Source organism: Meleagris gallopavo, chromosome 1 (genome assembly GCF_000146605.3).
Source record: "Meleagris gallopavo isolate NT-WF06-2002-E0010 breed Aviagen turkey brand Nicholas breeding stock chromosome 1, Turkey_5.1, whole genome shotgun sequence".
Taxonomy (NCBI): domain Eukaryota; kingdom Metazoa; phylum Chordata; class Aves; order Galliformes; family Phasianidae; genus Meleagris; species Meleagris gallopavo.
In genome coordinates this window covers 149,924,991-149,943,340 of record NC_015011.2, presented here as the reverse complement: position 1 = coordinate 149,943,340, position 18,350 = coordinate 149,924,991, and the positions used below count along the sequence as shown (strand labels likewise).

At 33.4% G+C, this 18,350-nt stretch overlaps 1 protein-coding gene across 1 annotated transcript in view; it reads right to left on the bottom strand.

Annotated features, from left to right (window-relative positions):
• Positions 1 to 18,350, bottom strand: part of MYCBP2 (MYC binding protein 2) — a 208,692-nt gene that overhangs the window by 49,999 nt on the left and 140,343 nt on the right. The window contains 7 exon segments of the mRNA XM_031552043.1: positions 176 to 337; positions 5,350 to 5,475; positions 7,145 to 7,277; positions 8,169 to 8,393; positions 10,860 to 10,934; positions 16,785 to 16,925; positions 17,698 to 17,814. Coding sequence (XP_031407903.1) covers positions 176 to 337; positions 5,350 to 5,475; positions 7,145 to 7,277; positions 8,169 to 8,393; positions 10,860 to 10,934; positions 16,785 to 16,925; positions 17,698 to 17,814 — 979 coding nt within the window.

The window sequence follows — 18,350 nt, the reverse complement described above, 5'->3', positions numbered from 1 at the left end:
TTTATCAAGTATACTTTTTTTAGGAGCATTATCTCACATGTGTCTGAATGATGAAAAACTAACTCAACAAAATAAAAGCAGAAAGGCGTGCTGAGGGATGATTAGAAGCTAGCAAGCAACTGAGGACAGCAATGTAAAAGCTGCAGAAATGGACTGATGAGGCTGACAAACTTACTCTGAAGCTGTGGCTGAGGCTGCTGGAAGGAAAGGGGCTGTCCGAACACAAATGGACTGTGGACTAGGGAAGAGGGAGGTTTTGCAGCTTGATCAAAGATGGAAGGAGCTGGGAGATTTGGCCGTGACTGAATGGAATTCAGTATGGCACTCAGTTGGTCACCTGTAGTGGGCAAAACAGTCAAAACTACAACCTGTTACTTGTCATTCTCTGGAACAGCAGAGTAAAATGGTGCTCAATTAATGTTTAAATGGTGATAATAGAGAAGGGTCTTATTTAGCCACAAACAGCTTTGGCTGTGGCTAAATACAAAAACCTCATCCCATGCATGGCAATTAAATTACTTCAAATTACAAGCAGGGTTTAAAAAAATCATGGAAACTCTACTCCAGTTACTTAAAACATTTCAAAATAGAAATTATATTCACTAGCTAAAAAAAAAAAAAAAAAAAGTGAACAAAAAACAGAACAGCAGCCAAGAGAAAAACAGCATCCTTAGCATTTACAATAATACACACATGCAACAGAACATGCAGATAAAGATTAGAAAAACTGATGAGAGGGGAAGGATAAGAAGTATTTAGACTTTGGTAAATGTATTTCTATGCCTAGGTTTTCCTAAATATTTGCTCATTTTTGCAAATATCTTCAAAAGTATTTTGTCATGTTTTTCAAGATCAGATTGCAAAACATTTTTTAAAAATAAGTACAATTTAGGAACTGACAGTGATTTTCTGAAGAACTACAGATATTCATTGTGGGGCAAACGAAGGCCTTCAAAAAACTAGCATGTTGAAAGCATAATTTTAATTTCTAAATGTCAATTTTCAGAAGAGCCACATATAAGTGTTAGAAATATATGAAGCCTACAGTAAGAAGGCAGAGTTTATTACACCACGTTGTAACTTGAGGTAAACTTAGTCACAGCAGCTCAGAGACACCACAAGTATGAAAGCATCTCAGATTCAAATGATCACCAACCAAATCCTTACAGCATCACTTCACTCTACAAATTCAGATCATTTTAAAAACATTCTAGAAATTCTAATACAACAACTAATACAGAACTATCAAATGGTTTTAGATGACAATCAACTGCTTTTTCATAGAACTAGACAAAGACTTATGGGTACATGGAAACATACATTACCCTAAAAAACTTCAATAATAAATATTGCAATTATTTTCTTGATATTTTGGTTTCAAAAATGAAACAACAGAAATACCAGGAAACAGCTGGAAGTCCATTTAAATAATCACCTATCGGCATCAAGTTTATTCCTCTATTTTGGAAGTAGTATAACAAAAAAAGACTAGAATTAGTAGTTGAGCAGCAATCCTTCCTATCATAAAGACCCAGAAGGGAGTGACACATTTGGCAAAGAACTATTATTCTACTTAAAAAAAAAAAAAAAAACTATGAAAAAATAATAATTCCGGGCTAAGAGCTGCACAGTATTATTTTTTCTTCTAGATGTAATTTATGTTAACTATCAGAGAAAGAACCAACACTAGAATACAGGACCCAACTGGATCTTGCAACTGTATATGTGCAGTTTATATATCCTGACATACATGTAAAAATTCTTGTGCTGGTTTTGAAGATGCTTTGTGCATCTTCAGTTGAATGCATGCACAGTATTTCCAAATTTAATTTTCTTTTTTGAAAGCAATTTACAAAATCAGTGAGCAAACTCTGCTGACTTAGTGCTGCCTTAATGTAAATGCAGCCCAAGTGGCCGGGCACTGCATTCCATGTAACAGCTGGGAAGCAGAAATGACAGTGTAGAGGCAGATCATCAAGTTAACTGCCAAAACCGAAAGAACTATTCCTGTGTTCTGTCTGCTATACCCAGTGCATCACTGGGGCTTACTGATCTAACAGTATACTACAAAAAGTAAGCCAGAGTTGATCCAGTCTCAGCACCAAAATTAAGAAGACCTTTAAGAATACAAAACAGTGCATATTTTCATGTACTATGTGTTTATCTATCAGGTTGTTCATCCCAGTCATGCAAGTATTCCATGTACTCTAGCACTGCATTTCTAACAATCATAAAGCTACTCCTTCATTATCTGTTATTAAAACCATCAATACCACTAACTCATTAAATCTTTACTATTCTGAAGAATTCTGGTTATAAGATCAATCAATTTTGTTTGACACAGATTTGTTTCAATAGCTACATTTCCTCTACCACTTGGGTGTCGACAATATGGAGAAATATTTTTCCCGAGATATGGTAGCTTAGATCTCCAAACAGTATATAAAGCAGAATCACATAATTTGTGTCTTATCTGTCTTATCCTTTGACATTCTTTTACGAAATTCTCAGGCCAGTTATCTATGTAAGTGAAACAGAACTTGACTCTGAAGTCCCAAAAGGTTATATAAATTTTTGCCTATCATTAACTACTAAATATATATATTTCTCTCTATATATATATCAATCGGTTAATTTTTTTCAACGAATATCTAATATACACTATATAGAAAAAAACAACTGTTCAGGGTGCACATTCCAGAATCATCATAAAATTATTCCTTTCAGTCTTTCTTTCCTAATATTTTCTTAGCATTGGTGCAGAGGGGATATTTGAAGAATAACCAGTTTAACAGTCCAATATTATCGTCAGTTTTGCCACTGATAACTTCTTTCTATTTGGCAGAAGAGAAGTGGGAAATGATTTTTACAGAAGTATGCAAAGCCCAGCAGCCAATAGTAGTACTTTTCTTCTAGAATTGCCTTGTACTTGCTAATGCAGGTTTGCAAAACTATCAAGTGATTTTCAGCACTTTAAAGCCTAGCTGATGCCAAATATATTTTAAATATAAGCAAGGAAGACGTTTTCTTTTAACATTTACTGATTCATAACAAAATGGGATTCCTGTTACCTGCTTATTTTTAGAAATTAGTAAAATATTATTTTAGTTAATATCTTTCTCTGGACAAAGATTGGCAATTGCTTAAGTGTCTATTAAGCCATGGAATATCTGGAATATAAGAGTGATAAAATGTTCCAAAACGTGATGTTATATGAAAAGCTAAAGAACTTTTTTGTTAGAATCGTTCCAGTTTGCATTAGAATTCTAAATGAACAGACCTAAAACAATTACTTGTTTTAAAGAGAAAAACCTCTAAGAAGAGCTGCATACTAGCAATACTGTAAACACAGAGCTAATACTGGGTATCTTTACATTCAACCAATGCATGTGACTAAATTTGCATTTAAACTAGTGCATCCTCACAGAAAGTTCTTTTGACAAACAACAAGAATCTCCAATGGAACTGCTTCACTCGAATTTTTTCCTAATACATAGTGTTTGTGTCTTCAATTCTTTCTCTTCCACAAAACTCAAAGCTTCTTAGATTTGTGAATGCAAGCTGGCAGTACATAAAATAATGATACATTAATTCTATTTCTTTTTTGCAGGGGCAAGGAAATATCATTACTCTTTCAAATACAGTTGCCAACAACTTTTTGCTGTCTTTTTTTTTCCAAGAATTCAGAAGCAGTTACAGTACATGGAATGAATAAAGTCATCTAGCTGACTGCTGTTTATCTTGTTCCATAGCTTCTGCTCTGAACAGTTTTTCTTGTATTCCCACAGCTGACCTTTACAAAGAAAGCAGCCAAACAACACTGTTATGCGATTTCTGCAAAGATTTATGTGTTTTGATGATTTTACCCTGTAACTGAGTATGAGGCAGTTGAAAAAAAAGAGTGAAGGAAAAATAATTCATTACTTTTCTATGTCTATGTGTTAATACTCACATTTCACTGCCCTTGAGTAAACTTTGTCAGTACATTTACAGCTTTTTAGGGAATTTGATGCTATGATGTAACACCCTGATATAAGATGGCGACTAAATGACTCTTGGAGCTACAGTGATAACTGCATAACTTGCAGGCTACTTGATAATTTCAGGTCCTGCTAATCAGGTAATAGAAGAGGCAGAGTTCTAATTAATGCTTGTAGTTCCAACAAGAAATGACTCAAAAACTCCTTAATGTTGTTTCTCCTGAATATACTTGACCATATTTTAACCTTTCTATCTGAATAATAAAAGCTACTTGTATAATGGTATGTAATGGTAGAACTGTGGCTATCATATATATTTGTCCTCCTTTAAAACAAGTTTCAATTCAAGATTTATTTATTTATTTTTAATTCAGAGACCACTTATATTATGTTCTGGTATTAAAATCACACTGCACACCTAAGGCCTACATTCTCACTGGCACTGACAGAGGACAGAAACGAGACGAGAGTATAATGACAGAGCTCTGTGCTTCAGTAGTATTTATTGAGGACATCAGCCTCAGCAATTATTAAGTATTCTTGATTTAATTAATGAATGAACAGAAGGCAAGCAATTTGAGTTTACTGCCATGGCTTATGTATGTTTACATCTCATCAATGAAATAAATCATGCTTAAGAGAAACTACTATTTTATGTCAGTAAAATGAGTAAGATGTTATTTATTTCCCAGTATTTGTAACTGGTATCTCTGAGTTTGAAAGGTAACTTCAGTTCTGCAACATAAATCTCAAATGTCTGTTATCCAATCAAAAGCACTTCACATTTTAAGACAGGTTAGAAGTGTTTAAGAATGTTTCTGATCTTTTCAAAACTTCTTTTTCTAAATACAATACCTTTCGTATCTTGTTTTGCAAGTGTTTATTTTTCTTTTCTACATTTTAGTGTTGTGCCTGGCATTTAGGAGGTAGTTTTTCACCCAGAGGGTGGTGATGCACTGGAACAGGTTGCCCAAGGAGGTTGTGGATGCCCCATCCCTGGAGGCATTCAAGGCCAGGCTGGATGTAGCTCTGGGCAGCCTGGTCTGGTGGTTGGCGACCCTGCACATAGCAGAGGGCTTGAAACTAGATGATCATTATGGTCTTTTTCAAACCAGGCCATTCTATGCTTCTATGATTACAGAAAGCCTCACCTGTCTATAACTTTCAAGCATTTGATGATGCTTTTATACAGAGTACTTAGACTGAGTGAAATTGAAGTAAAGAAAAAACACCTTACAATTCATTGTGCTACTGATTTCTTCTTTTGGAGAACATCTGATGGTGACTAAAAGAGTATTAAATGAGTGACAAAAACATAAGCAAAATTAAGATAATTATCATTTTAAAAAATGTGAGTGAAAAAACATACCTTTGTTATTTCCAAGGCCGTAATCAAACCCTTGTCCATTACTACAGCTCGTCCCCTTACTGAAAGCTTGCATTGAAAATGGACTTGGAGGAGGAGTCTGAACGTTCTGATCTAGAAGAACTTGCTCTGCAAAAAAACCCGTATCACTTTAGAATTAGATCTTCTCAGATTTTACACTGGAAAGATGAGTCACAAAGGAAATTTTTTTTTCTCCAAAGAGCACTCTTTCATTCTACTCAATTCTTCTCAGAAAGAAAAGGACATCTTTCTTCCCTAGAGCTCAAGCTCTAAAAATGAAAAGATTGAGGAGTTAATATCATTCAGATTGGTTTTACATTTGACTGAGTTGTTGCAACTTTTGCTGTCATGTGCCATAGGCTTGAGAACTTATTTTCAGTAATATCACACCATTTGATTATTTATTTATTCTTTGGATAACAGCTGTTAAATCCATTTTTGAATGTAGCTTGAAGAAACTAACTCCTTACGCGAGCTGAAACAAATCAGCCTCATAGGGAATTACACCAAATTTCTACAATTCGTGGAAGAACAAGTATTCTCAGTGAGAAATATTTATTGAAGTCATGCTAATGAAGATTCATATTAATTTTTACTAGAAATTTGAAAAGTAAGAGGCACTAGACAGCAGTATTTAATTTCAGGCTCCCCATTCAAATACAGGCTAAAATGAATTCAGCAGAAGCCACCAAGACAGTCTGGGCACTACAGAGCACACATCTATGGAGAGGTTGAGAGACTAAGCTTGTTTATTCTTGAAAAGCAAAAGCTAACTAGAGATCTTACTGCTCCCTTCAATTACATAACTGGAAGAGTCAGAGAAGATGAAGCCTGACTTTTTTGGAAGGCTTACAGTGACAGGACAAGGGACAACAAATGTTGCAGAGTGTGAAACTGTATTACGAATTTTTTTTTTTCCACTGTGAAGGTGGGTAAATACTGATACAGGTTACCCAGAGAGGTTGGAACTATTTTAAATATTTTGACTTTTACTAGACAATGGCCTGAGAAGCAACTTGTTCTAGCTGACTCTTCGCCGTGAGGTTGGTCTAGATGATCTTCTCCTGAAGTGCAAATAATGTCAGATCACTCCTGTTTCATCTTTTGAGGGAACAATGGGTAGGCCATGATCTTGTACCTGAGAACTCAGTCAGACGGGTTAGTCTATCTATTATGGAATTAACAATTTCAGGATGCATCGAAGTTTTCACAGAAAGCATTTGAGTAAAAGATTTTATATAAGTAATAAAGATCAGTAATGCTTGGAGGATGACCAATAAGAAGCACAATCAAAATAAAATTACAAATATGCAATAGCAAACTTTGGGTACTAATCTTTTGCTTATGTTTTCTTTCATTATTTCTAGTTCTTACCCAGTCTGAACATGAATTTCTCAGGACAGAAATTCTGCATTTTAAGGAAATGTAATAATTCACTGCTAACTAGAATAATTAGAAACGTGATGTTAATTTAAAATTCAGTGTCTAAAAAAAACTGTAATGGTTTTTTAATGGGATACAATGTAGCAGAATTAAAACCAAAAAGGACATAAACAATTCTCTCTGCTCTTCTTCTCATATAGACACAGAAAAAGATGAAAGTCTGAAAGAAGTACACAAGTACTTATTTGAAAATGATCCCTATAGCTAAAAGGAAGGATAGAATTATGACCCATAACTGATACAGAAGAAAATACGAGGGAATACCTTCTCTGTTTGTCCAATTTAAATTTCTTGTAATTTTTTTCTAAGTTAATTAGAAAACAAAACAACTTGCCATCTTCATGTCGGAGGTACTGGTTTCCACCTCTGTCTCTAGCTAACGACCACGCCTCGCCTTCATCACTTTCACAGAACTCTACCATGCTGTTCTTATCCATTTGTACCCATGTACCTTCAGAATTAGTCACCTGTTGTACACATAAAAAAGCACAACATACTGACTTTGCAGATTATTCGGTAGTACAATTCAGCAACCTAATTCAGAATCTGAAAAATATGTGCATTCCAGTCTTTGTAGTATAATAAAATCTTCTTAAAAGTTTCTTAAATTAAGGCCACAGGCTGAGGCAGACTGAAGAACCAAAACCATTCATGGCACATTTACAATTAGGAATATTTCCAGTAATATTAAACCTGCTTATGTTTGGAAAAAGCAACACCAACGCCACAACTGTAAAACATTCAAATAAGCCTAAGTAAAAACTTGAAGGAGATATTCAAGGTATACCTTCTTACGAGTGGCTGCAACAACAGAATTGTAAGAGTGAGTTATATATGAAACATTTGTGTAAGTACTAATTTTGTTCCTGACACTGTATTTAGAAAATAGCATGACACACTTCATCCTTAAGCCCTTCTTAACCATAAAACATTACAACTGAAAAACCGTGAACAGTAACAATAGTTCAGAAACTGAACAAATGAGTCAAAACAGTAGCAGAGAAACTTGTTAATTGGTTAGATCCTAGAAAAAATTTTGTTTTTCAGTGAAACAAAATTCTTTCAAAGCATATGACAAAAACATAAAACAGAAACATCATTTTGTAAGGAATAGAGCAACAAATATGCAAGCAAGCATATGAAACCACTTTACAACTTTAACATTATTTCAATGAACACACATCAAAGACAAAAATCAGAATTACATTAGTATTTAAAATGTAAACCAAGTTCAGAAGATAGTATTTGTCATAAAGATTGGAAAAGCAAACCTGTACAGGAGCAGATTCTTTTGTTGAGTTTACTAGTTACATATTGGTATCTATGAAGACATGAACTGAAGCTACAAGGATCCATACCTCGCCCACTGCTTTGACTTTGTTTCCCAGAACTAACATTCCAATTGGGATACCTCTAAGGTTAGGACAGCTTCTGATGTTGTGACCTGATGGGCCAGTCTTCACTACCTTGTACACTCCAGGACCACCTCGAAGTAATGACATATCTTGTTCTTGCATCACTGCTTCCTGTGGGCAGTGTGAATTTAGGTCTTTGAAAAAATCACCAGTACTAGACTTAGACTCCTGAGAAATTAAAAAAACAAAAAACAGAACAGAATAAAATCCATCACTAACACTCTTCAACTCTTCACATAAGAAATACTTATTTCAAGAATGAAATAATTAAATTCCAAACCAAGGTGAGATACTAGTTACATTGCTAATTTTAGCATGCAATAATAAACTGAACTACTAGTAAATCAACTGAAAAGTCGCCCTGTTATTCCTGAAACAGAAGTGGCTTAAATACACACAAGTTATTTAAAAGGGAATTAGACACTATAAATATTTATCCTACCATTTAAACTAAAACTTGCTTCATACTGACATTTACTAGGATATACATTCATTCCTCCTGCTGTATTTGTGAAATAATATAGCAAAAAAACATGAGCTATATAAAATGACATTAAATAGAATCTCTTTCCAATGATAAGCTTCTTTTTTGATTTTAGTATTATAACACATTTGCTAATTTAGTTTGAAGGTAAAATGAAGACAAAGAATAATAAAAACATCATAGATTCTTATAAAAAGTACTGCATATTTATTATTTTTACTCAGACAATAAAAAGGCTTGCAATTTATTTCACCTAGTACCAATTATAGATTAAAAATCCACTCAAATTCAAACTGAGAAAATACTTTGTGTTTCCTATTTATAAATATTGATAGTTACTAAAAATAGGAGAAAAATAGATTTTCAGTCAGTCATAGATAAATTAAATGCCTAAGAGGTCTACTATACTGTTATACTGGAAAATCTGAAGGATTAGGGTAACATCTAAAGGAATGAAGCGAGAAGCAGGAACAAGCTCTATTATGCTTAAAATACAAGTCATATATGCTTTGAAAAGAAGATTTGAAAGTTATGAGCCTAAATAAAGCCCTATTGGAGGAAGCCAGTGGTTTACTTAGTCCATATGTCTTCAGTCATGGCAACACAAAATGCTACTCAAAAGTAGCACACAAGCCATTGCCAGTGGGCCATCACTTATATACCAGCATTTCCTAAGGCTGCTCTAAAAGTAATGTCTCCTATTTTATTATGTTGGCCCATGACATCAGAAGCTGTTGGTGGTATGATAGTAGAGGCTGAAGCTTCCTGCCAATTCATTCATCGATGCTTTGCTGAATGCTTATGTAGATCAAATAGTGGATGTGACTACAGTGAAGCAGCAGGTGGTGCATTTCGGCAATGGCAGCAGTGATATGAAAGACAAGACACGTTCTGAATGGCCAAGTACTGCTGTCACATCACCAAATGGAGAGCACCCACGCAAATCAGCTAGTGAGGTTATTTTGTAGCTGAGAATTTGCTGTACTAAGTAATGTTGTTATGCTTTTTGTATCTAATTTCCACGGAAATAAATAGGAGGAATTACTTTGGGAGCAACATAGGTAAAAACTTCTTTATATGGATGTTAGAGGGCATAATCCTATTTCATTTATTGTCTGCTTATGAATCTCATTCCTAAAGACTTAATTTATTCTGAATGTGCTAATACTTTCTGCCTCCATAATCTCCTGTTACATCTCCTGCTGTGTAGAATACTTCTAAAAATCAGTTTTAAACTGAAGTTCTAGTCATGTTATTTACTTTTTTTTATTTTACATTATTTCCTGTAATCTCTAATTAACATATTTTCAGATTTTTTTTGTATTGAAGTCTGTGCATTATGTCCAGAGTTATTCATCAGCCTTTCCAAGAAACCTTTATAGAAAATGGACTTTCAAAGCTTTCAAGCTGAAGTTGGTCCAAAGAGAAAAACAAACAAAAAATGCATGCTATCTGAAGATAGTTTTAACATTCCCTAGATATTGATGTAACAGTAAAAAACTGCCATTCTGGGGAAGAAAATCCAGTGAATAACACATTTTTGTATCTCTAAACCAGTAAGCACTTTGAGTGTCATTTTCTTTACAAGGTTCATGTGAAAGTTTAATACGAAAACAACACTGATCTCAAATCACTACAAGGCTGTACAGAGATTTCGACAAGCACATAAGTAGATAGTTTAAACTGCTTAACTATGTATGTATGCATGTAATGTAATGCATTCCTACAATTCCATAATTTTAAGATTAAAAATGGTTTATGTATTAAATTTTTGCAGTCTTGCTCATACGAATGTAAACTTATTTGATACTGCAATTTAAAGCATACACTTTAATAACATCAAAACAAGAATGAATGCCTCTATTATGTTACTAGCCATCTCCCTGAATTTCTAATTTTGTTTGTTATTAAAAGAGAGTGCAACTTATAAATCAATGACAACTCAGCTCAACTCAGCTATCTAGTCTAGCATTTTTATTTTACCATTGTAAAAGAAGAGATACAGACACAGCATTCTAAGTCAACCTTCCATTTGCTGTAAAAATAATTCATGGTAAAACAGACTTCAAGGAATATTTAATGTAAATTTGATTTATGAGGAAAAAAAAAAAAAAAAGATTCAATGTGACTGTTCCTGTCACTTAACTCACCTTAGGGGGTAAAGCTTTGGAAGTCCATGAAAAAAAGTCCAAATCCCTTACTCCTTGGCTAGCATTAAAGACATTCTGAGCAACAAAGTTTTAAAAAAAGACATATATCAAGAAGAAAATGGGAACAAAGAAACATTGGAGGAAGAAGTTAGAAGCACTGTAATGCAAACTTTCTGCACAAGTAGTTTTACTGGTAGAATACTTCCCAAAAGGGAAAACTTTGTTTTTCTGATTAAGCCACCTGAATCCATTGCCCCCTTGGCAAATTATCTATTGAACAAAAACCATTCGGTATGTCAAAAGCTCTAAATGGATGGAGTGTGTCATGCCATTTACTGTAACTAAGAGCCAGACATTTTTTATGAAGCTTGAGACTGTGCACAGATAAATCTCACACTTCTGTTATGATGAAACAGTAGTTTGTTCCATCACAAACCACAGTTTTATAGCAAGACATTCCGCTATTCTGAAAGAATTTCCATTATATCAGGACTACTGCAAATGGACTTTTGTCACCAATTCAGAACTCAGATGCACAAGAGCTAAGATCACTCTTTTGGAGAGAAACTCAACTCATTTGTGCAAAAGATTTTGCTAGCATGCAGATAAAAATTGCACTCTGTACTGAAAGCAAAAATTTCAGAGTGTTTTAAAACAATCACTAAAATCTCATTTGTTTTATAAGATATACAGTACATTTACTAGTTAATAATGGAAAATCATCAAATGGAGATACCAGAGAGAGTTCACTAAGTTTATAAGAAACGGACCATATTATAGAAACATGCACTGCTGCACAGTGTATTTTTTGCCTACACAGAACAGCTAGGACAGCATTTATTAGCTATTAGAAAACACTAAATGCAGACATCTTTCCTCCATAAAAATGTCCATAAAGCTGTTTCTACACATTTCAAAGAAACTGTCACTGTTCCTATGGAATGAAAGAATTAATAGTACATAGGCAGTAATATCAAGAATCAGTATGGCAGAAACCACTTATCAAAGCCACCATTTAATCTGTATGAACTGTTTTATCAAAACCTTATTTCCTATCTCCACCTTTACAGGGGAACCAACTAAAATCCCTGGACAGCATTCATATTAAAATTTAACAGTAATTAAAGAAAAGGAAATTAAACACTGTAAGCAGAAATGGACAAGTACAAAATACATTTTGCATGCTTTATCCATAATCATTGAAAAAAACACACCAACTTGTCAAAAATAAGTAAATTTACTTCTATCATGAGATAGACAATAATTTATAACTGACAAAAATGGAGAAATTATCAAACACAATAATTCCATTAGAAATTGGAAGTGGTACACAAGTAAAAGATGCTTTGGGGAATCAGGGGAGGCAAGGACGGTGTTAGACAGGAAGATCAGAGAGTAGAGGCTTACATAAATCTACGACAATTATGAAAGGCTCTATTTGCCTAATGATAGTTTGCTTTATAGACATCTAATGTAGCTTAAGAGACTGATGATTTTACTTTGCTGCATGTTTCATATTTTGTGACGGACTTCTATTGTTCAAACAAACATAGATAATGAAGTATCATTTCAATAATCTCTGTTGACATGCTACAAAGATATATGTGAAAAACACACAGAAGAAACCAACAGCAGTGAACTGGGAGTGTGCTGGCTCATCAACACACTGAAGATAAAGCCAGATCCTCTCCTGTGCTCTCGGAACATTAGAGCTTTCCGGCTTCCTGGCTTTTAGCATGTCATAATCAATATATGTGGTACGTAGTTGAGAAATAATTTTTAATTCAGAAGAAACTACTACATGCAAGACTTTATATTTAGTTCTTAAGCTATAATTGGTAGGTTTCAGTTTATTTTATCCTTCCCTTCCAAAAATTAAAAATAATTTCAGGAATCGTTCCCAGAAAAACTTCATACCTTTTTTTCTAATAAAGTTTACATTTCAGAAATCATGAAGTTGAATATAAATTACTTCACCACTGAAAATTAGCAGATGTTAAAACATTTAAAATCTCAGTACTATTTTTCAAAGCTGTCTTATCTAAAATAATAATCTAAACTTTTTACTCAGCATACCCTCACTCTCCAATTGACTCCTATCATGCCTAAAATGATGGTAGAAATCTGTTGTGAATGTCTTTCAGTGTTTTCATAGAAACATGGGGGCTCTGCAACCATGGAGGCTCTGCAATCACACAAGATAACCTACATACTGGTTTTGGTTCTCTCTTTAACTACAATAATCATTGGAAAAAAATGCAGTTTCTCAGTTCTGTTAGTCTATAGTGGTTGGGGAATATAACAGTAAAATTCAGCAGTAGGGTAAAGAATTCCCTATAATTATACATCTGACATTTAAAATGAAGTAACAAAAATATTCAGAGTTCAACATATATCTTTTTAAAATTTCAGAGTTTAACCAAAATATTACTTTCTATGACTTCCCATAAAACAAAACTGTTTTTCATTAGTTTGCATTGCTTTATGCTCTATCTTCTTGAATGCAGAAAGAACAGTTAACTGATTCTGACAAAACAGAAGGAAAAGTAAGTACCAGGATCTTAAGAAGCCAATCCAAAATCACAGAATATGAAGATGGGTTAGATGTGCAATTTGAGATCAATGTCTATATAGTTGCTCCTCATGAAAGGAGAAGAGCAAATATAGGAAAATGTCAGACTACCAAACTTTTCTTAAGTGGCCAAAACTAAGATAGAATCTCTACATTCCCATGATCATTAATCTTTAAATATAATACCTTTGATCACAATATACAGTGTATTGAGATCTAAGATACTCAGTACTTGTTTTATCTTAAGATAAACAATTAATGTCTATTAAAAAAAAAGCAAGTGCAATATATATGCAAAGAAGAGGAAATTAACACTGCAGAAAATTAACACACAAAAAATATTTTTCCTTCGTTCACTGTTGAATTAATACAGTGATGAAATGGAGCAATTACAGCTTTCTTTAAAAAAAAATCTTAAATATATTTTACAAGATGCACTGAGAAATTTTACACACGTAACTTAGCATTGCAAAAAACTTACGTGTTTAAATTAACATAGTACCATAATCAGAGTAGCAAACTACTTGTACAAACACGAGTTGAATAAAAATTAAGTTTAGTAAAAACAATGTGGGATTTATTTGAACAGGGAATATCATATCTAATTCAGCCACTTGATTTTCCATATGTATTTTTAGGCACATAAGACTTGAAGTGTTTTCCTCTTCTACAGCCAATACTGTTAAATCTGCTGCAGATTTTAGAAACCGTATATATTACTGATTTTTATTTTTATTTTTTTACTATGTCCCGTTCATAATGCTATTCAGTTACCCAATTAAATAGAAAAGGATGGGTAGGCAGAAATTATTTCACATTTTCATAAACAGAACTTCTAACATTTCTTAATGCATCTTTTACCACATTGGTCATTCGACTCTACAAGACTGCGTTTAGCAGATTTGACAACTGAAAAATGCAGAGAAAAGGCAAACAACGAACACCTAATTTCGAGTGTTCTCATCTCACTGATTACCTCAAGAGACTTTAAGGCTTTCTAATGAGAAGGCAGTATCACTTTACTCGATCAAGATTTGGAAGGAAAGAGTTTAAAATTGACTTACAAAAATCAGGAGCTTAAAAAAAGTTTACAAAATTTCGTCAAATGGTGTACTTCCTAATGATATACTAGCATGCACTAAAAAGTCTAAGATATTTAAAAGCCATGGAACCTTGATGTTTGTTTTGTGATTGTTAAGAAAGAAAAAAAATATAGATTTCCTTTCCTTTTATGACCATGAAACAAGTACATAAATTTTCATGCTTAAGTATGATCATAATAAAAGTAAATCATTTCAGGATATGCTTTGTCCTTCCAAAAATTAGTAAATAATAATAAAAATGAGAGAGATGCAAATAAAACCTCCATTCATAAGTAGTTCAAAACATTTGTTAATATAATGATCATCTTAAAGTTGTAGTTACGTCTCTGTAATTTTTGCTGTGTTCACCACTGGCTCCTTACTGATCAGAAGCCACAAAAGCATGCAACTTTTACCTTTTGCTATTGAGGATGTAATAGAACTGGGTAGTTGAAAGAAAATTAGTAATATCTATCAGATCTTCAGAGTTCAGATGGTATCAAAACTATTTTGCAGAATTCTTTAATAAGAAAAAAAAGACGTATAATATTCTATCTGAACTTTAAAGAAGCATTCACACAGTAAACTCCACAATGGGCTATTTTTCACATTTTATTGCATCTGGTCTATTTATTTAATCAAAATTTGATGTTATCAGAACTGGATATTCTGGGTTATATACTATTTGCTAAGAGAGCCATTTCTTTTAAGTTTGTCTGAGAAAGCTAAATTTTCCTCTAGAAATGCATGTGTACTGAAACCATTTGAAACTGACAAAGTAATAAGTTAGTAAGTTAGGAAGCTAGTAAGCTAGCCACTTCCACGACTACTGAGGCTCAATAACTTTCCTCATAGCAAATAAATAAAAAGTATTGGTAATAGAAAAAAAATACTGAAAAATATATAATGTGCATCCAGGCTACAGATTTACTGAAGCTGATTACTCTGTCATCAGTGAATTCATTTTTATTATGGGTGAGCTGCTGTATGAAAAACACTAACGATTGACTAGTGTACTAGAGAAATTGATACTCAATAGAAAACTAGATTCAAAATTCAAGGAATATTTTAAACAAAACTTATTTTTTCCATGTGTTCATATATTTTATAACAAGCTAGGTAAATGACTGTTGTCACTTGTTCAAGAAACTGATGGCTGAGTACGGAAATAATTTGCTTCCCAAATGCAGTATTAAAGTAGTTCCCAAAATAAAGATGCAATTGAATGCACTCTCCAAATAAAAAGATGCCAACAAATAAATTCTAGACAAGAAGATCTAGTCATATCATGTAATGTTGTCAGAACATGGACTGTAGCCACTGGGGATTTATGAACTGCCAGATTTACCTACTTGCAAGCAGTCCAGTTTCACTGAAAGTACTGGTTGCAAGTTTTTAAACTGGTTGAGTATTTGCTAACTGTCTTAAGCTGCAAATAGCAACTCACTCATATAAGAAGGCAACTCCAATCTAAATAGCTGCATTAACGATTAGAACTGGTTCTCACATCTCTGAAGAAATCAAGTTACTTCTCTCTTTGAAGAATGCACAATAACAGGTGATCCAGAAGACCTGTACTTTCAGAAGTTTTGATGAGAAACAACACTGGTTTTGTTTACATATGTATTTTTTAAAAACTATATCTTGTTGCCAGCAAAACTGTAACCATCTTTGAACTGTAGTGATTGTGTTCACTATTAAAGTTATCTAGATAAATTATGCTTTGCTTGCTTTTATTATAAATTCTACTTCTTTAGTGAGCTTTGGTGTTCTGATTCTTTGATTAACTAATAATCTATAACTCAAGGATACAAACAAAATTTATGAAAAATATCAATGAAAAATATCAAAGATGAAAGCATGTGACATGTTTTTAATAACATTGAAACAACAGTATTAACTGCAGGCTGGAAGCCTCTTCAGAAATCTTTACATTATTGGGCCACTTTACGGACAATGAAGTGTTGCACTGGAAACACCTGGTGCATAATCTAACAATTACACATTTTAAGACTACTGTAGCGGTCTTTGCACTTTCGCATATCCTTTAGGATAAGAGTTCAACATAAAAAGCCTTGCTTTTTATACATGTATTTCTACACTCCACCCTCATTACACAACAGCCCTCAAAAATGGTAACGCATATAAGACAGTCTTTAGTCATTAAAATATTCTTTTACCTCAGGACTCATTTGCAGCCTTAATTAAAGAAAGTCTTGTAATGAGGATAGAGTGTACTTTGGATATTTTTCTAAGGCACCTTTTACTTACGTCAACAGGTACCAGAAGGCTCTTGCCAAGATGCTGGTTAAAAGAGAGACACCAGGCTTCAGTGTAACCATTCATGTTAGGAACATACTTCTTTATTGTCTCATCATTCAGCCTCAGCCAAACACCATCATCATTGTGGATCTATGGGAAACAAGCAACAAAAACGAGCCATGCCCTCCTGTAACCATTCAGTGGCTAGTAAGGATTAACAGATATTAGACAAACAGCAATAGCAAGGAAATAATTATTTTCACTGTATTGACAGAATATAAGAAGAGGCAGATAGGAATATTGAGCAAATCTGAATTTCAAAGTAATGAGAGTCATGTATTTTCAGAAGGCAAGATGCAAAGATAAATTTAAAATCAGATAATGCAACAATAAGATTTGCTTTGAGAGAAAAGAGCAAAGAATGCCAAGCCTTTATATGCTTACTGTTCCCCACTTTCCACTTTTTTGCTGATAAATTAACTTAGTAAATTGCAAAAATATTCCTTGCATATGAAGTTACACAGAAAGTTATACATGTAGAGTAGTCTAATACACTACTGATCTTGTGAAAATGTAAATGAAGAATATAATGAAAATTATACCTATATCTTTGAATTTTTATGTAGAGCTGAAATACTAGGTCATGAACAACTAAATACTTAGATATTACTGGGAGATGAACTCCAGGAATTTTGTTTCCTGGTATCACAATGACTGTTAAACAAATTTGCAAATAAGTAAATAAAAAGAAAATGACAGTTTGAAAAAATTAAATTGGTAAATATTTAGATTTTTGCAATTTATACTCTCATGTACTCAAGTTGTACCTGTCCACATCTAGACATGAAAAACAACAACATTATTTGCATGGATTAACTATACATCTTAGCCCAATTTTCAATAGAAATTTCTTATTAATTACCTCGTCAATGAAAGTGATGGATCCATTGACTTTCACTATGCCTATTTGCTCACTCTGAAGGGAAGGGTGGCTACGGATACGAAGCCCTGCACTGTCCTTGGCCACAAATTTGCGAACCTAAGAGAAGCAATGGAAGACAGTAAGGAAGAAAAAATTGGAACAGAGCTCTCAGAGTAAAAAGAAATAGGTTTAATAGATTCTGAAATGCTAGCGACAAGATGGCAGAGTTACAGTTTGTTGCTAGTTTCCCATGGGTGCTGTGCACGATTTCACATTTTTTTCTTTTTCAAACTATAACAAAACAAAAAAACTTTTTGAAACAAGGTCAAGAAACAAATTGACTCAATCACTGAAAGATTTGTTACATCAGACAATGGTAACTACAAACTTCTGATTCTTTTTACTGCTCACCTACAATTTATGCATTCACATAAGTTCCAAAAGACTTGGTTAGTCTTTCTGGCAAACATATGGATACTTGCCTTAGTAAATAGCTTAAATAGCTTTTTATAAACAGCAAAAGAACAGATATTCCTACTTACTTCTGAAGCAGTTTTTCAATAATTTCTTTCTTATTCACATGAAAGTTAGATGAGACACTACGTTACTAGTTTGATTTACTACAGCCGACAAAATCTCCCAGATATTTGCTT